The 20,541-nt window shown below is 39.0% G+C and overlaps 1 protein-coding gene across 11 annotated transcripts in view; it reads left to right on the forward strand.

Moving 5' to 3' along the window:
• Positions 1–20,541, forward strand: part of RARB (retinoic acid receptor beta) — a 319,701-nt gene that overhangs the window by 246,603 nt on the left and 52,557 nt on the right. For all 11 annotated transcript variants that reach the window (XM_072925727.1, XM_030266967.4, XM_030266968.2 and 8 more), the window contains one exon: positions 6,246–6,394. In XM_072925727.1, coding sequence (XP_072781828.1) covers positions 6,246–6,394 — 149 coding nt within the window. The remainder of the gene's footprint in view (positions 1–6,245; positions 6,395–20,541) is intronic.

A 20,541-nucleotide genomic window follows, 5' to 3' on the forward strand; every position in this document is an offset into this window, starting at 1 on the left:
ATTAAATGCCAGCATAAAATCAGGTGCCCGAATTGCCATGTTTAACTAATGGATTTATAAAGAGGCCAAATTGTGTCATAGCAAAAAAGTACGTTACAAAATAATCTCTACTCCTCAATGGGCAACTCATAGAGATTATTTGGGGGAATAATAAAATCTGTGAAGAAGTTAGCTGCAAAATAACAGAAATTATATTATGAGAGTAAAACAGAAAAATAACCAGAAGATAGATGCTGTTGTTGCATGACTTAGAGCAAAAAAATCTGGATAGCTCTGCTATGCTGGTAGTAGGACACTAAACTATTTCTTGGCCCTAATCACCTGATATGAATACAGGTTTCAAAGGGCTATACTGTTGTATGGCCAAGATCGGTATCCACTGACTCCACTGACTTATGTTATATGACTCTGCTGGTTAACATTACAGATTTGCAATTGAAACTTGTTTTGTTGATGAAAGGCATGAAGGAATATGATGCAGCTCTCTGTCTCCTAGCTCTAAACTGGGGGAAATGCAGCAAACGAGTGTAAACACTTTTTTTTCTGTCAGTTGACAAATACAACTTGGTGTATAAACAGCGAGGCATTTGTTGAATATGAAGTTGGTTTTTTTTTTCAATCATACTTTAAATTGAGTCTGTGTTTTAACACTGAAATGCTACAATAGTAAAAATTGAAGCGTTCTAAGGACCTGCTTTGCAAGTAATGTCTCCCCTCACGACTGTGGAGGCCTTTCAGGGTTCATTATTTCAAATATCTTTTGACTTGGCAGGATCATGATCATTACCATTATTTGAATTGGAGTATCACTGCAAAGTCCTGCAGCGCCAGTTACTGTACAGCACATTCTGAGGCCCTGCCCAAAATAGTGCACTGTCTAAATGTATGAGATGCAGAAGGGTGGGGGAAGAAAATACTGTCCTGGTCGTATGTCTGGCTGCAGTGGAGCAATGGCTAAATTTGTACTTGGAACTTCATTAGGGTGAGGATATCAGAGCAGAGAGTGTGCTTCACTGCTTCTTGTACTTTGAGGCGAGGGCAGAGTTCAGCAGGACCCCTCTTCTCCCAGATGTTTCGGGACAGAAGCCAGCTGTCCCTATTGCTCTTTAGCTGACAAGAGTTGTAGCAGCAAAAGTACTCAGCTTTAGAGAACTCCTGCCAGCTCGGCTGCGCCTATCGGGACTTGCACCTTGTCTGAGATAGTTTTGGCAGCAGCAGCCTGTGCCCTTTGCATGGCCCTTAAAGTGCCCTGGGTCTGAGACTCCTTTTAGGTGACCTTGCATGCAGTTTTGTCCATTAGTCTGGTCCTTGCAGACTGGGATTCTGAGCTCTGTAACCTTTACCTCATCTAGTTCTGTTGTTTTTTTAATCATACTGTATGAATCCTGAGCAGCACATAGTGGAAACCTGTTAGATACTCTATTAGCTTTTAAAATAACAGAAAAGGATCATTTTTGATTGGGCACCCTCAAAAAGAAACAAGGTCATGTAGCTTTATCTTCTGATGTCCCTGTTGAAAGTAGAATGCCTCTTTTCAGACTAAATGCAAGCCAGTAGACTTTAGAGGGTTTCTTTGGCTTTCTTCCAGAATACCACCCTTTTTTTAAAGTCAGTCTGGTAGAGATGCATGACTTGATTAAATTAATACTGCAAAAATTGTTACCAAGAATTAAAGTAGAATAAATATATTTAATATCATAGCTTTAAGACAGATGTGTGCAGATATGAAGACATAAATAAAAAAGAAACCTTCAAATGTGGAAAACAAAGTTTCTTAGGTACTTCTGAAAATCCTGGTAACAATATCTCAATCTGCAGTTTTTGTAGGTTTTAGTCCAGGTATGTTGTGTTCACTTGTAATAAAAAGCATTCCTTATTGAAGTTGGATGCATAGCGAGCTCTATAAGGAAAGATTTTTGACTGTGGTGATTTTTTCTGTGTTGATTAACATTTGCACATGGCTTCCCCTGAGGTCCTCCTGCCCTCAGCCCACTCCACCTCCGTGAGTCCACCCCCAGGAAAAAACAAGATCCAGCGCAGCAAGTTCCAGTACTGAAGTAGTAGCACAACTTCTTTGCTTTGTGCTTTTTTCTTTGCAAGGGAGAAAATGGGAGTGTTGCCACAAGGGGAAACTTTGTTTTCCTCTTTCTGTTGTCTGTGATCCCCACCTGTTGTATATATGGTAAAAATATCTGGGACTTATAACCCAGCAACAGTACGCAGCTAGAGTCATGTGTGACCGGGTCAAACACACACTCGCTGGAGGGTCATGGCCAGGTTACTAAGTCAAGGCTGGCAAGTCTCCACGATAATGTTTTCTTTCTCTCTCACTCTTTTTTTTTTCTTCTCCCCTTGTCTGTCTTCCAAACAAGAGTTTAAAAAAACCCAAACCCTCATAACAATGCAAACTATTTAAGCATGACAAATTCAAAGAAGTTTTTTATAAAAAAAAAAAAAAAGGAGGGGGGCAAAGTCAGTGATATTTTGGATTTAATTTTATAGAATAGTTTTATGTGGCACATGAAAGAGAGAAATTTGTATTGAAACAATTGAGACCCACTTTCCCAGTTCCTGGCCCTTTCTTGGAAGATGATTAAAAGCAGACTTTTTTTTCCAGACGAGACATAAAAATTAAATGATCTACAGTATATAGTTATTTTTTCAAATGTTTGGAGGCTTATAAATAACTTCTACAATGAAATGCACACATACAAGCAGCAGAGAATCTGGTTCTAATTACTTGTACTTTAGTTGAACTTTGGCGTTTCCTTTGACTTTCTGCCTAATGTATGTGAGCTGAGTGCCTTGCACTCCTGCAGTGAATTCACAAAAAAAAAAAAAAAAAAAAAAAAGAAAAGAAAAGAAAAGAAAAGGCAAAAAATCCAGACTCTTGTTGGTGCCAACAAAAATGAGGGTTAACAGAATGTTTTGACCAAATGCAACACTTTGCTATTCACCCTAATTAGCTGAAATTGTGGCTTCCCACCAGGGACCCTGAGCTCAGTATTCAAAATTCCCTTGAGGCTATCCAGGAAATGCCATTTGCTTTACAACTTCTTATTCTTTTAAAACTCAACTGTCCAAAGTGTGCATTAACATGCAAGCTTAATAATCTAAGCTTCTAGGAGAACATGAAGCATTTTGCAGTGCCTGCCTGCTTCTTGTTGGTCTCAAAATAAAATACCTTCTCCATCTGTCAACACGGTTTAGCTGGCAGTAAATTAGCTCTCAGAAAGCACGCTGTGCTTTTAAAGATCTTATCTGCTGCTTTATCTAACCTTTAGAAAAATTTCAGACATCTTAGGAATTGTGAAGTGACCGATTGTTTGAGAGTCCCTGTGTGCTTAAGCTGCATTCAGGTGTTAGGTGACAGCACCGAGGCTCTGTTGTCCCAGGTGAGTAGGGATCCTGAAGTGTCACATCCCATAGGACAAGAAAGCAGGGCAACGAAAGAAGTCGCATTTTTTTAGTCTCTTTTTCCCCGCCTTGAATTCTTCCTAAAGTTGTAGGACTGCTTTAAAAACACTTCTTCTGGAAAAATCAACTGTCCACCCCCCATCCTTTCTTTTTTTCCTTGTTGCTTGTGTAGACATGCATAGAAGAAAGCAGCTTCTGCTGTCATGCATCCATTAGCTGTCAACATGTTGCAAAAATAACACTTTATACCTGCTGAGCATGGGTTGCTGCTGGTGCCTGCACAGGACTTCTGCCCAGGCACTGCAAACTTTTTTCAAATCAAGAGTTACAAAAGCTAAATCCAAGGAAGAATAGTAAACCAGCAACTGGAGTAAGAGTCAAGAGTGTATGAACACAGGTTCAAGCTTCTCCAGAAAACTGCACACTTTGCCTGTGATCAAAATTGAATGTACCCAAACTGGGTTTTATTATACAAAAATGCACCAACAACCCCCCCACCCCAAAAAAAAACCCAAATAAAAATCCCCAAACCTGCCACTAAAAAAAAAAAAACACAACAAAAACCACAAAAAACCTAAAACAAACAAAAAGCATCTAAAAAAAAAAAAACAAACCAACCAAAAAAACCCCAAACTATCTAGACAGTAGCTCAGTAATGAAAGTATTATTTTTAGTAGATTAGTGGCACATGTATGTATATGGGTGTTTTAGAGAGGGTCTTCTGATTTCCATTGGCTCCTTCCTTATCATATACCTTTTCAATTTGTCCTGAAAAATATTCTCTAGTAGTACTTTCCACACTTCACTTGCTGACTCTATTGTGTATTAAGGTGATGGCATAATCTCCTCTGGATATCACAAGCTCCTGTTGTTTCTATAGTGCTTGAGAGACCTGTCTGATGTACAATACTGGTTGTAGTTGGAACACTGCTATTGGATGCTGATGCTTGTTTAGGATAAATTGATGAATAAACAGAAGTGTATCAGTATTATTCCTGAAAGTCTGCTTTCCCCAAACTGAAATCACAGAAGGATTGCAGGAAAGCAGTTGTTTTATTGAATGACACAACCTTGTTTTCCCATGGGGAGCCTAAAATCTGCCTTTTAGGTGGACTGGGAGAGTTGAATGAGCTAATACAAAACACATTGTCTGCTGGTATTGCAGTTTTAAAGCTAAAATTTTATCATTCCATAGACTCATTGGAAGCCACCATAATTCATGTATGAGCATGAAATAAAGCAAGGAATGTTTGGGGCTTCTCAAGGGCATTTGATGAATCTAACTTTAATTTAGAAGTACTAATAGATTATTGATTCAAGTAGGGTGGTTTTGCAGAGATCAATAACAGAACACTCTGTCTCTCTTAAATACCAAAAATTACTGTTGAAAAGAAATTTTTATTCTCATATAAGTTTTCATTAATAAAAAGCTTCATTAAAGTTTTCTTGATGTAGTAGGAACACATAGATGCTTGCCAAGTTCAGTTTATTTAATACTGAAAAAGATTGCTATAATTCTGGACATTGTCTTAATGCCACAATTTATGGAGCCATGTTGTTTTACTTATTTTAATTTTCTGTTTTTTCACAGCCTCCTTATTGTTAGATATATAAATAAATTGCAAAGGTATTTCCTTGCTTAGATCAGAACCTTAATACTTTAGCATTTATTTTCTTCTCAAGAAGAATCTGTCCTTGAAGTTGATACTAGCTCAACCCAAGGAAAAAAGGCAGAAAGGGGCCCTTCTCTCACGAGTAATCAGAGGTTGCTTCATGTGCTGTGATGCCCTCTGTGAATTCAGCAACACATGGGTTGACAATGAATCATGAGTTTAATACAAACATATCAGTAATATTCTTTAGGGCCTGCTCTTAGTACTCTGGAGATTTAGCTCTGCTGATAGTGCCTCATATTTCTGGCTAGATCTGAGTTCACAGATCCTGTCATTCCTGTGTATCTGTTGAAAAGTTAGAGGGATTTATCTGAGAAGCAGCAGACAGCTAGGTGAAACATGAAAATGTATTGTGCATCCACAATAAACGTGAGGAATGATGACAGCATATCACAGAAAACTAATGCAGATGTTTTGGAAAGATGTAGTTCACATGTCTTTTCTTGCATCGTAGAGCTTTCACGTCCTTTCCCTGAAAGGGGTTACTGGCTTTTCAACAGGCTCAAAACAAATGACCATCTAGAAATATTAAGGCAATAAAGAGATGTGGGGGTCATAATATATAAGTAGCTTTTTCTCAGCGAGGTTTCCTGATATACAGGTCCTAAGGTAGGTAAGGAAGTGTTACTGGTTCTGGTAGGTTTTATGGATTAAAAAAAAAAGGACAACTTGTTTAGGGAATTTTCACTTCAGGTCTCTCACTATCTACATATATCCTAATACGTGCTGCTATCCTGCTAGGTCAGAACTGCATACTGCCCTAGAAAAAGGCAAGATATTAAAAAACTCTCCTGAGACTGGGTAGCAATCACAGTTTCCCTTTAAAGGCTGATATCCAAGCTGCACACATGGATGCTATACAATTCAATAGGCTAAAATCAGAACATGAGCTCAAAGTTGTCCTTTTTGGGAGCCAGGTAAGAGTCATGCCTTACATCTAAATTACTGGGTACTTTAAAATACAGTTTTGAGGCTGTAGGATATAATGCTGCCATTATTTGCTTGCTTAGCTCCCTTTAAATTTTATAGGAAAGGCAAATTAATGTTTATTATGGAAAGAAAGGTACAGGCTAGTTTGATACTTACGATATGGTTATATACAGTAATTTATTCAAAATTATTATGAATCATTCAATTTTTTTTTTTCTTTTGTAGCAGTTGAAACTCAGAGCACCAGTTCTGAGGAACTTGTTCCGAGCCCTCCTTCACCACTTCCACCCCCTCGTGTTTACAAGCCCTGTTTTGTTTGTCAAGACAAGTCATCTGGATATCACTATGGTGTCAGTGCTTGTGAGGGATGTAAGGTGAGTGCCATCATCTCCCTTTCCTTTTATAGGGCTGCATTTCATCGTAGGAGAGGGATAAAATAATGCAGTTTGGTGTGACTTGATTGTCTTCAAAGACAGCTGTAACTTTCTTGCATGAATTAATTCTGGGTCATGACTAAAAACAAGTAAATTACCATCATTCTTGGAATTAATTCCCTTCATAACTTCTGCCAAATATGTCTTTCAGGGACTTCCTTAACTATTGACTTGCATGAGAATGTGGTCATAGACGTAGACATAATCAAAGAATAAATGGAAAACATTTTGAGACTCTTCATTGTACATCTGTAGGTCAGATATTCCCTGAGATCACACATGGCCCTTGGCTGCTCTTGGCCTGTTTCTGTGTACTTCTACCTCTCTGTACTCAGGGGGTGGAATTTGGGAACAGGATCTGATCATCTGGAAATTTTTGGTGCAGTCTCTAGCTATGTAACTGATCTCAAATCAGTTTGGGAATTTGAGGATTAGCAGGTTTGTTATCTGCAAAATTTAATCTATCAGACTTCACTGCTGGTACATCTGCCACCTGCCTTCCACTGCTGTGATTGTCAGAGCATGAATTGATGGCTGTCCATAGGATGCAGTAATAAAGCACACCATTCCAAAGTAGAGAATACCTGAAGAGAAGACACCCAGCAGAGAAGAAATGTTAGCTACACCTTGTTTGTGTGGCAATTATTGGAGGTGTGCACACAGTGTGCTCTTCCATGCATGCAAGGAAGAAGGTAGAGTGAAAAATGGGAAAGAATGATATCATAGGGCAGATGGTCTCACAGATAAATTTGTTAGCATACCCTAGTGCAATGATCTTTCTTAACAGTTAAAGAAAAGACCTATGATTTTATTCCTTTAGCTTAAAATAGATGTGTAGTGTTTAGTACAGTACTAATGCATGCTGAAAATGTGACAGGTGCTATAGCCATATAAATAAAGTTCTTAGAATAAATTAACAAAAAGCATTTTGCTGGTTTATTTTCGTGAAATGATATATTTTTCAGATAGTGTGCAGTTAGACATTTTTACTTTATCTTTTGAGCCTTCAACTTCTTCCATTCTAGTGGCCTTTTTTACTTACATAAAAGTCCTGCATTTGTCATTAGACAAAATACTGAAGGATTGAAATCTTGTTTCCCCCCTATTTCATATCTGTAGAGACTGAATTAGTGAAAATAACTTGTTAATCTCACCTTAGTTTTAGAACCTCTTTCTGGTAGTGAGGTTTTTCTTTGATGTTTTATCTGTATATTTTATTTTAGATACCGCAAAACTGGCAAAATTTAACTGTTTGAAAAGAAGAACTATGGAAAGAATATGCTAAAACTGATTTCCTTAAGTAGGAAATCTCATCATACTCAGATGCTTACATGCAAATGCTGGTAGTGTAACTTGCTCACCCACATTACCTCTAAGCACAGACCTAATTGCAGACCATGGCAGAAAAGTCACATGTCCCTAAGAGTTTATTCTTTTTGAAAAATATGCGAAAATACACTGTAGGGCTTTCACTGGCCTACTGCAAACCGTTTTCATAAATAATTAAAGCAAGATCTCACTTGTCAAAATACATGAGGAAATCCATCTTGTAATGTGTTAGCCATTACTCAACAAGAACAGAAATATTATCTTCACTTACTTGCTAATTTGCAAGATGGGGTAATTCAGCACTTAACGATAGTTGATGTTAAAAGAAGTAGAAAAAAAAGATTAGTTACACACAAAGCCTGTCAGTCTATGAAAAATAACAAGATTCCAAAGTAGTAACTTGGCTGCTTGGGACTGGTAATATTTGGGTTTGTTGATGCTAGCTCTGCAAAAGTTGGACTAAGGTTTTATGGACTCTATTCCATGGATTGAGTCAAATTCCTTAGCAAATGATAGAAAATGTCAAGAACATGATGTGGCTGCTGAATCAACCACAGGTCCCTTTGGTGGACAGTCAGGTGCTACATTTGCTACATTTGTTCAAAGCGGTCTGAGCTTTCAGGTCAACAGAAGAGGTGAGCTGACTGTCAGCAGAGCGCACATAGCAGACTGCAACACCAGAGGCCACCCCAGAAACCTGTGCTGCCAGTTTCTATTCTTTCTCTGAAGAATGTTACCCTTTTTTCTTGAGCTCTTTTTGACTGTTTGTTTTATTTTTCTTTTCCTTCATCTTTACAGTTTTTTTCATACGCTCATCAGCTGTTGGTCCTGTACCTCAAGTAAACTACCACCTTGAACTTCTGATTTGTATCCACACAGGCTTCTGCCTGTTCTCAAGTCTACTTTCCCCCTCTGTTCTCAATATCAGTTCTTCATGCACCTCTTTTCTTTATAGCCTTCTTCATACAAAAATGAGCCAGTTGCTTTGCAAGTTTCAATAAGCACTGAGAACTAAGCATTGCTGCTTGAGGAAGCCTTCTCACCTGTGCATCTGTGCCTTTCAGTTGATTAACCTAAGTTTATTAGAGAGCCTGTGTTTCACTGAGGGCTTCTGCTTGGCATGGGGCTGCAGCTTCATGCTGATTCTCTGGTAAATCAAGGGAGCAGTAGTAATGAAGAATTTGTGCTACAACCTTTTGTGTAGTTAGGAAACTCAAATTCATTACCCCTTTACCTTGAAGACGTATTTCCATGCAATTTTAAGGAGCTGGTTTTCTTCAAGACTTGTCACTGAACCTGACCAGCATATTCAGAAGCTGTTGGGATGGGGAGAGGCAATCTCATTCCATAAGAAGCTAGACCAAAATATCAGCCAATCCCTTTCTTTCTCTTTTCATCTGATTCTGTTGCAATTTTCTCCTTTTTCACTTTTATTTTCCCTTCTTCTTTCTTCGTCAAATTTGCAGTCTCCATTCTGTGATGTTAAATCTTAGATTCACTCATTTTTCTCCTGCATTTGCACCTTCCTCTGTTCTGAGGTCCTTTTCTCAAAGCTTTTCTTTTTTTCCTTTCTGACTCATTTACCTTTCACTTTGAACTCCTGGCCGTCTTGTTTCCCAAGGGAAACACAAATGGAAAATTCTGCTCACATCCTATTTATCTAATTAGGACCCTGATCTTTTGTTTCTCTCTGCTGGCTTTCCATTGGTTTTCTTCTAGTTTTCTCTCTGTTTCCTTCTCTTTTGCCTTTCTCCTTTGAGCTCTAGTGAAGCTGCTGCCACAGTGATCATTATTAGTCATCATCTAATGCACAGAACAGTTTTTTGTCCTCCAGGTTTTGGGTTGATGGCTGCCTTTGATTCATCAGGCTTTTTTTTTCCTGCCTTTCAGGACTCGTTCCTTGCTGATTTTTCAATATCTTCTGGAATGGCTCTTTATCTACTTCCTGATGCCATTCCCCAAGGTTCACCTCTTTGATTTTCTGTTTAAAATGCATTGTTTACTGACCTCTTTTTATGGTAGAGCAATGGGGGATGTCATGGCAATATTCTGCTTATGACAGGTGTATTTTTAATTGAGACCCTTCCAGCCAGGAGCCCTTGGAGAGCTGTGGATAGGGACTGTGACCTTGTGATGTTCAATTTGGGAAACACTGTGCTGTAAATTTTATCTTCCCTCAGCTGCCACCAACCCATGGATGATTTCCAAAGTACCCCTATCTCTGACTTCTTCCCTCCCATCTTTCTCTGGTGTGTTGTCTTGCTCACCTCTCTGCTACCTTGGACACAGAGTTCATGAAGACAGAACTTTCCACCCTCTGTGTCATCACCAACTATAATGTCAGTTCTTTCAGGTATCCTGTCATGATGATGTAATTTCTGACCTGCAATATTCTGTTGTCATTTTTTCTCCAGATTCTGAGAATCTGGCTTCAGCTGCCTTAACTGTCAAACCATCGCTGTGGTCTTTTCACATGGGATTGATGCCTTCTCCTGTCCTTCCTTCCTTCCTCTTTTCTCACTCACTGTCATCCTTGGTTCTTATTTTTCCAGGTACCTCGGAGCAACCTCCTAACCTCCTTTGCCAAATACTTTAGTGACTTTGCTGTCTTATTCATTACTGGGGTTTTCAGTACTGTGCTGTAGTAGGAAGACTGTTCTGTGGCTTGTGTTGATAAACTAATAATTTAAGATTTTTAGAAGATGGAGTATTTCATAATAGGCACTGTGAACACTCAAAGTGGTTAAAAAAAACCTCAAAAAATGTGTTTCTGGGTTTATTTCTGGATGTTACACAAAACACAAAAGCGTATGTGCCTCATACCTGGTGATTGGCTTTCTGTATGTATTAGAGTTTCAAAATCAAACTGATCTTCACAGTGTACTTGTATTTTGTAAGAAAAATTCCATAGACATTCCATCTTTTTATGGGTAAAACAGTACATTGACAAGATTCAGCTTATTTACAACTTTTCCATTTTGTAAACTGCATGGCATCTCAGAGGTGGGTTTTGGAATCTACTTGTGTTGTTTCATGACCTCAGTTAGAGACTTCTGAGATTTTTCTTTTCTTTTTTTTTTTCCCCACAGTCTCTGGGTGTTGCTAGATAGCACGCAAACAAATTCCATTGAAAATGAGCAATTTGGATTTATCCAGCTGGTGCAGGTGGTTATAGTGCTGACTGTCACCAAACGCTCAGCTCTTTGGTCCTGACTTCAGTCGTTGTTGTAGCTGGGTTTGCAGAAAGGGGTACTGAGAGTAGTGGGCTGGATTCCCCACACAATGCTGGCATTGTGTGGGTGAGGAGGAGAAGCTGGTGTTCTGGCAGCTTCAGCTGTCTCTGAAAGCCTTGTCTCTTGTTCTGGGCCTTTAAAAGACGGCATTCCTCTGCTGACAGTCGTGCCCGGATTACTGGCTTGAATTCGGTGGGCAGCAAAGATGCCTAGAGCAGTTTCATGGGAGAAGGCAGCACAGCACATAAGAGGGTAGGTTTACGGTCCAGCAGTTTTGTCTGAATGATGGAGATGCCTCTCTGCCTGTTATTAATGCTAACAGACAAAAATGTAGATAAATCGGCTTCAATACTGAGTGATCCCAAGTTGGCTTTTATCATAAAATAAAGATAGGTTTCCTTCCATCAGAGTTTTCATATAAAATTGCATCTAATGTGAGATCATTAAATTAAAAGGGTAGCCACATTTAATACATTTTCAAGGGTCTTCAGCTCTGAAAATATGTCAATTTGTTTGACATATTCCTGGCTCAAATATATATTTTTATTATGGGAAAGACTTGAAGCAATATGAAAAAAATAGGCTTTGATATAAACCTTGACATTTAGGTCTGTAATTTGGTAGGACTGACTCCCCAAAACCGACAAAATACACACAGGGAAAAAAAAAACTTGAGAAAATGAAACCGTTTTTGCTTTATTCAAATTTGTTGCTAAGCTTAAAATGTTAAGCTTAGGAGAAAAGCTGTCATTTTATTACAGTTTTAACTTAATCGCTTACAGATGCAGCGTGAGGCAGTCCCACCACTCAACTAGAGGCCCAAAACTACTTGTCTAACTTTGAAGGCTGGGCTTTCTGCAGTCTATTAAGAGAGAGAGAGAAGCTCCTCTGATTGCTGATTCAAAGCATCTGAACCAGATTTGCTCTGGGTCATCCTCTAGAACAGCCCCTCCTCATGAGCCTTTGGGTTAGGTGCTCAAGCACAACTGTGTTAATGTTCTCTGATATGGTGTTCCCTATGATTATGTCCCTCTGGACGCTGAGGGGCTTGGTGTTTCCCAGTTGCAGGCCATGAATCCCTGATCAGCATTGGTACAACTGGTTTACAAAATGCTACAGAGAGAGAGAGAGAGAGAGAGAGGGAGGAACTGGCTTTCATTTTATTTGTTTATTTGAAATTTGATGGCAAGAATGTTATTTCCACCCTGAATGATATAATGATTCTATGATATTATGCTTTAGTCTGTGAGAATGTTGCTGAAAGAACCTAAAATATTTTATGGATTGTTATAAAAAAGTTCCCTTTATGGAACAGTGTCCTTTGGGACAGATGCCTTTTCCTTTTAATAATGTCTCTTACATCATGTGAGAACAGATTTGCATTTTCTTAGGCAGTTCTGGGATTGTGGAGGTATCTTAAGCAGCAGTGCTTTTTGATAACATCACTCTTGCACATGTTAGCTCCTAGCTATAATATAATTATGTTTAAGCCTATATTTATGCCTCTTTACAGGGAATTAAGAATCCAGACATACAATTTTCTCAGCTATTTAGCAGTAAAAAATAAAAGCACACTTCATAAAGCTGGCTAACTAACATTCCATGTATTTGGTTTCATTTTCTCGGCATGTTTTAATCACCTACAACTGAAACAGAAAGTAAGAAATGTAAACTTGAAAATATGTGCATGGTATGATTTGTATCAGGGAAAGAAGTAACATTGTTTGCAGCAATGCAGTGGGAAAAGCTTCTGTTGGTTCAAAGAAAAATATAGATCAGCTTGAATGATCAAGCTGTATTCGTCTCCATTTAGGCTGTATTAGCGACAGTGCCAGCAGTAGAGATGTGTGCTGTCATCCATGCACAGCTATGAAAAATCCCTCAAATCACAGAAAATTGCTCCTAGTTTCAGTTAAATCAACAATACTTTTTAGAAGGTGAAAAATGTATTTCAAAATACATTTTTGCATACTATTAATATAATCTGATCTTAAACTGTAAGCACTTTGTAGCATAGCAACATTCCAAGCCATTCATTTGCAGAAAGCAGTGCCATATGCAGAAAGACACTAAATGAGTTGCAACTGCTTTAAATGTATTAATGAAAACCTGGACATTTTATTCCTTTGTGCTATCAGAGGAGACCTGATTGTTTCAATGCCATCCTTGAAATTTTAGCTTTTCAAATAACAAACCCAGGAAGGTCAGGTGCCCCATGAAAAAGGTGGTATCTATTTCAGTAAGTTCTCAATTAGTTTTCATTTTGGTTTGGTTTGTTTGTTTGTTTTGTTGGTAAAACTTTTGACAGATCCTGAATTTGTTTTAAAAATTTTAAGATGGGAAGCATGTATTAGTTGGAAGCACTCTTGAGAGCAAGCAAACATGATGAAATAGGTGGGATCAGGACCAAAAAAATTTTTTTACCAGGTTTACTAAAATCTCTGGGTTGTGTGAATGCCATAAATGAAGAAATAAAATCACTTGTTCACCATGACAGGTAGCATAAATGTAAATTGTGTTGTGTGCCAAATATGTTTTCCAGTTCTTTGGACCCAGGTTGTGAGTTATAGCTCAGCTAGTCCCCTGTGCTGGGCTTCTGGAGCAGAGATGGGCAAGGAGCAGCAGTGTCTCTGTGAGGGTGCAGCACCTACATCCACAGCTAATCTTCCTCTTAACCCTGCTCCTTGTCATAAACCAGGGGTTCATCTTAAACTATGAGAATAGTTTCTTTTTACTAATAATTATTGTAATTTTTTCTGGCAACCATGTGTTAAAAGCACAGAGATTATCCCAAATTGACTTTCTAACTGTACTAACCCCGCTGCTCCACTTATGTGTGAGCATGAGGGCTAATGTCCTGTGGAAACAGGAACTGGAAAGTTCTCTCTTATTTTCCATGAACTGTCACATAACAATGTATAATTGTTTGGCTTAAATCTTGCACTCCCTTCTCTCATAAAATTCCTGATACCATCAGTGAAGGCTTTCTTAAAAAAGAACAGCAATGTCTGACTCTTGAATTCTGGTGTGTTGGTGACCAGCCATGTTTTGGGGCACAGCTTGGCGTGCTGTGTACCTGAAAGGTTTCTGGTAGCAATTGGTGTTCCTCCTGCAGGCAGGTATCTCCTGTGGTCAGTTTGGGCACTACTGTCCCATTTCAGAGGCCAGAAGGAGTTATCTGAGGTAGATGTGGACTCTCCCATTGTATGCCAGCAAGCCATAGTGCCCGTGACTGTTCGCAAGAACATTTCCTAATATAAATGTAGCCTTCATGCCTGCTGACCTTGCATATTTTTTCAGGGTCTTTGGTGGCTAACTAGTCCATAACAATTATGATTTTCTCATTGTTGTTGTTATTAATAAATAAAATTATTGAGTCTTACTCTTTTTGCAGTGTCTATGCCTTTCCCTATCTGGGAATACACACTGTAAAAAGAAGAAACTTCAAATGTATATGTATATGTACATGTTGTTGCTGGAGTTGAATCATAATTTCTCTCAGCACAGTGGATGGTTAAGAGTCCTTGTGGATGTAGTTGTCATATTTCCATCCAGCTTTCACCTGCCCATAACCCATATGGCTTATTAGCAAATGGCTGAGAGAGCTAGGGCTCACACTGGATCCGTAATGTGTGTGTGGTTTACACCTTCAGCAGAATTAAGTGAATTATATCCACGTGTAAAAGTGCTGTCTATGCAAATCACACCGTGAGGTACGACCAGAGATGCCAGAAGCAGGCGGGCTGCAATTCAGCTTAGCATGCTTGCCTGCTGAGAAGTCTCCTTGTTTGCAAGCAGGGAATGTCGAGTGTGTTTTTATTTTCTTGTCACTAGGTTCTAATGGGTTTTACTTTTTCAATTTTCTTCACTAGAAAGAGGGGAAAACCTTTTATTTTGTTCTCATCTTGTCAATCAATTTCATACCTCTCCATTAGTTTAAGGACCACATATGGCCTTTAATTATAGTTGTAGAGTACAGGCTGTTCTTTGCACACTCCACAAATTGTACAAGTGTAGGAAAAAATGCAGCTTTCCACCATATTTAACACAATATTTTATAATATGATCTTTAAAAGTATTGTTTGCAGATGTAATCCAGCAAATAAGGAAATAGGGATATCAGAGCAAACATCTCAGAATCTGAATACTGTGAGATTTTCCAGTAACAGTATTAGCCTATTTTCTTTATACTATGCCATATTTGTGCAATTACAAATGCATAAAATTACAAGGAACTAGCTTTCATTTTCTAACTCTGGAACTTAAAAAAAAATCTGGTTAATGAAAATTGATAGAGAATTATATACAATTGATTTGTTGAATGTAGATATAGGATAGCTTGCTGCACCCCATAAGAAAGTGCACTGTTTTTTCTGTTGGAAAAAAGAAGAGAATAGCTTGCCAAGAGTAGTTCTGGCTGAGTGTGATTTTGGTGCTGGTGAGATGGTTGAGGTCACTGCTGTTCTTGCTTTAGGCATCTTTTCAAATTGTAGTTTGAGTTTTTTCTTAGTAAGTACTTAAAGACTTTCAGATTGGCACATCCTAAAGAAGTAAATCCAAAATTAAGGGGTTTCATAATGGTAGAAAATGGAATTAGTCATTATCTAATTCTGTTCACACTTAATAAATAAGTAGCTATTCAGGTGCTCCTTGTTTTCTACAGTTTTGGAATTTACTTTGAATTATGCATCTATCTGTATTTTCTGGTTATTGTGAATCATCACCCAGTTGTAAATGATCAGATTCCCAATTTTCAGAAATACTTTGGCCTTGGAAAGTAGCCTTCCATCGCCATCTGCACTTGCTGACTGATCTGATAATGGAAACAGAGGTTCTTTCTAATCCCAAATGAAGTGTTCCTTTGAGGAAAATTTCCTAAAGGGGTATTTGCTTTAGATTCTTCTGGAAATGGAGTGCAATTGAATTTGCACCATGGATCCCAGAGCTGGTCTTCAGATTTGTGGAGCTGGTCTTTGTCTGTGCTGTAGCAGAAAAGACAACTGGATGTAATTTTCCAAGATTCAGTATTTCCAATGAAGTCAGCTTCAGAGATTCTTTATCCAATTTGTTTATTATATGCATTCTACTTTTTCTTCACCCTGTAAAACAAAACAAATGCCTTACTAAAAAAAAAACAAAACCAAACTCCTTCACTTTTGAGTACCCATTCAAAAGAGCAGAAAAAGACAAACTGAGGTTACAGCCTATCTTTCCCTCTTTGTATCTAGATTGTAGTGGAGTCTTGAAATAAGGATACCTTGTCTCCTGAGAATCATGTAAATTACATATATGTTGTGCCCTTATTCCTGTTTCTTATTATTCTTATTATTTCAGAGGAATTTCCCATATACAGGGGACACCTCTATGTGTGACACCACTGCATCTCAGTACTTCTGTTATGAAAACTTGTAGTGTTAAAGAAGTCATGCACCCAATTCTGTAATTGGTACTTTTGGAAAGTTGACATGGCAACTGTTAAAGTGGTGTGCTGCTGCAGCTGGTTTGCCAAATATTCAGAGTCTCTACTCATAAATTGTTCTTCCTCTTGATAATAAGCAGGAGCCCCCACAATTTCCACAGCTCAACTCAGGAGACAGCTGAGAAGTAGAAAAACATTTTTGTATATAAAGTCCCTTATGATTTCATGTGGCTATGCTTAAAATTTCTCATTGAATATATTTCAGTGGGAGAAGTTACTATTCAATAAAAACTGGATCATAATACATAACGCTGTATTTTAGAGGGGAAAAGTATATTGTTTCTGGATCCCCTGTCTAGAATAATGGGTGCATAAATTATAAGGTGAGACACAGTTACAAGTAGTGCCAAAAATGTAGATTTGGTTGGCTGTAAATGCAATCAGTGATTTCATTCCAGCTATTCAGCTGCCGGAGGGGAGAGCCAGCAGCCCCCAGCCAGTGCACATGAGCAGGGTCTGCCATTGCCTGGTGTCAGGCAAACTGATCAAATGCTTATGAAGCAAGTTTGTTCTCATTTTAGAGTCTCTTTAAAAGCAACAATTTAATGGGACCCATTACTGTCAGCTGTGGCCAGTTCCCTCTCCCTCCTCCCAGGCACTTAACAGGGAAAGCAAAGATTTATAGCTGTGGTGTAACCACTCCAATGGGCTACTGTTCACTCCTCCTGCAAGTCCTTGCTGGCTGCTCTCCAGATGAATCTTCCAAACAGGAGAGAGGTCTTCCCTCTCTGTGGAGTGTTTGCCTTGCTTGGAGCCCTATGCACCTGTGATAAATATATATGCAAATTATTAGGTCCTCACTTCAGTGTGTGCTGTGATCCTTACATGCTTTCTGCTCCAGATTTAGCAATATTTAAGTAGAGTATGTAAGAGAGAGAGCTCTTCAACCCATCATTTTTTAAATGAATGAGCACAACATTTTTTTTGGTTTTTTTTTTTGATCAAGGGATCAAGGCATTTCGGAGATGCTACTGCAAATGGTCTTGCCCAGTCCACATTTGTCGATACTAATGCACAGTGGTTGTTACGTGTACAGAAAGAAAAGTGAAAACTGCATATTTTTATTTAAAGGGAAGAAAAGGGAGTGTTAGGTGAACAGTAGACATGCAAGCACAGCATCCAGGAACCAAATGGATGAACTAACTAAAAAGACCTTTCCTCTTACCCTAAGTCCATGTGATTTTCGTAAACTGAAAGAATGATCGTCTTGTGACTATATGAGCTCTGTGCTTGAATCTGGCCATTGATTGAAGTCTGGCAGGGGAGGGAGAAAACAGGAAAACATCTTGCTAAGATTTTCCTGTGTTAGATTAAGCAGCTTCACTCATCTCTGAAAGGTCATGTTTTCTCATCATCAAAGTTGCCCAGTCTGAGACTCTCCCTTGCTTCCCTGCAGCTTGGCTGAATGATCCACGGGGCAAGGCGGATGCAGCACTGCATTTGTCCTGAAAGCTGTGATGCTTTTTCATCATCTCAGTGTGATTTGCATCTCAGTATCGGGGTTTGCAACAAGATACATCTCCCTAATTAGTGTTACCCTAAAAGTCTTTATTGCTTGGAGGAACTAGTCAGTTGATTCCTCTGGCTCTGTTTCTGCAGTTGCTAATCCCTTGCACTGGCACAGACTGCATTTCATCCACCTTTCTCAGCCTGCTTTCCCATGTTGTCCAGACTGTTTTGACCATGGGTGCTCTGACTGTGTACAGAAACTGGGCAGAGGGATATAGCCACTATCTAACTCTTAAAAATGGTGGGTTTTCCAAGCTGGTCCAGCTCCAACTCATCCCTCTGCTGTCGCCTTTGGTAATGAGTTTCAGCTGCAGTGTGGAAAGGTAATTTTCCTTGACTACTGCCAGTACTAGAGAGCCAGACTTGCATATTTCTAGGTGTTTACTTGAACTCTGTTTTCTAGTCTCCAGGCATCCAAGTTTCACTAAACTCTAGGCTTTAGAGGATTTTAGTGGATAGTTCTATATTAGCAGAGTTTCTTTGTTGCTGAACACAGGGGAATGAAGCATAAAGTAGTGCAGCATAAAGTAGTAAGTACAAGATATTACTTGCCAGATTTCAAGAGATCTGGTACAACATATTTGTTTAGATGTCAACTGTCAAAACTAAGAGCAAAAAAAAAAATTATGGAGAGATAGTAAACGTGTGTTGATGAATCATTCAGATAGATGCCTGAAAACTGTACCAGGAGGCATAATGCTCAAGATATCTGGTTTATTTTGGCATGTTTATGTCCATGCTATATCATCTGAGTATTTTTAAGTTTCTTTCTGCATTGTTTTCATATGTCACTTCATCCTTCCTCAGAAACTTCTTTGCTGTGGATCGGGCATGTTTTAAAACTCCTCCCAGGTCAGACAAGGAGAATAGAAACATGCTGGGTGTTGAAGGTAGGCAGGGGCCAGCTCTTTGCCAGCACCCACAGGCACCCACCCAGCCAGCCAGGCTCAGGCTGGGCTGCTGCACTGGCTCCAGGTCAGCTGGGGCGAGAGCAGGGAACAGCTGGCTGTGCACGCAAACTGTGCAGAGCTCTGCTAGCGTGAGGGGAATTGCGCCTCAGCCAGCTTGCAGGCATATATAAATATTTGTGGCATAGTTTGCATTATTATTTCAGCTGAGCTCTAAACATTTGGTTGCTGATAGCAGGAAAGAAACTAGTGCCGCTATAAATTTCAGATGGTGCAGAAATGCAGGGATTTTTGTACCGGCTGACAATTAAATAAAGTCCCTGTGCCTCTTTTGATAAATAACTCTGCTGCCAAATATGTGCAGGAACTCTGCAAGCCTTTGTGGGGAAGGCTGGGAGGGGAAAAGGAGGAGGACACAAAGGCTGCCTGTGCAGGGAATTTCCTTGGAGCACACACACACCTTCTTTCTCCCGTGTAGGGTTGTGTTTGAGCTTGCCCTTTCCTCTTCATGTTTCCATCTCTGCCAAGCAGCTAAATGGAGAGGTTAATTTGAGAGACTGCTACAAGTAATTGCAGCATGGTAATTGCACAGCTAACATGAGTCTTTTCCTTGTCCTGCCTGCTGCAGGAATCTGCATGTCACTGCAGGGGCATAGCTTGGTGGAGATTTTTTGTTTGTCTTTACTAGGAGTTCCACTAGTTTATTAGAGCAGCTGTTGTTTAATGTCTTCTTTCCATTGTAGCTCTGTGCAAAAAAAACCCACAAAAAAAACCCCAAAAAAACCCCAAATAAAACAAACAAAAAAACAACCTATGTGTATCCTAGTAAAATTGTGACATTGTCCACAGAAGATGGTCCCCCCACTCCAGTCATCCGAAAACCCAGTGGATAAAAACAAAGACATGAATTATGACTGTAAACCAAAATCAGTCATACAATTGAGGGATGACAATTTGAAAAGTCTTCTGTGATACTGTGCTTCCATGCAGGAGAGCAGCTACATAAATGGTTTGGAAAAGTGTCATTCTTTACGAAGAAATACTGCACTTAATTAATTCTTGCTCCTGGGAGGTCAACCTGGGGCACTCATTATTGTCTTAATTGGTGGTATAAATCCTGAGGCACTGCCGGGGAAGAGAGGAAAAAAACTATGAGCAGTTAGCAACATACAGCCTTTTGGATAAGTGCTAGCCAGTTGTACAACCATCCTAGTGACATTTTATGGTTTTATTGGGTTATAGGTCTGATCCTTCACAAATTAGGTTAAAGGGAATTGATTTGCATAAACAAAAATATAAAACAACAGCAAAATGCAATAATTCATTCCTGAGTTCTCCATTAAACTGTGTGAAATAACTCAGAAAAGCACTTCTTTGATCTCCTGTTATTTGTATTAAATTATATTCATTACTGTTCCCATCTGGAGTTTCATAGCAGGCCAAAAATCATCCTACAGACACAACTGAAAGGAAGTTAACTGTAACTTTTTAATTATATACATTCCATCTCCTTTTATTTTCTTAATTTGAAAAAAGCAGATGGAAGCACATGCCAGTGCCTTCCTCTCCATTTAAATCACTGAAGTGGAGAAGCAGAAAATCTCAGCCGTTCTTTCCCCTCACATATTG

Source organism: Taeniopygia guttata, chromosome 2 (assembly GCF_048771995.1).
Source record: "Taeniopygia guttata chromosome 2, bTaeGut7.mat, whole genome shotgun sequence".
In the NCBI taxonomy this organism is placed as follows: Eukaryota; Metazoa; Chordata; class Aves; order Passeriformes; family Estrildidae; genus Taeniopygia; species Taeniopygia guttata.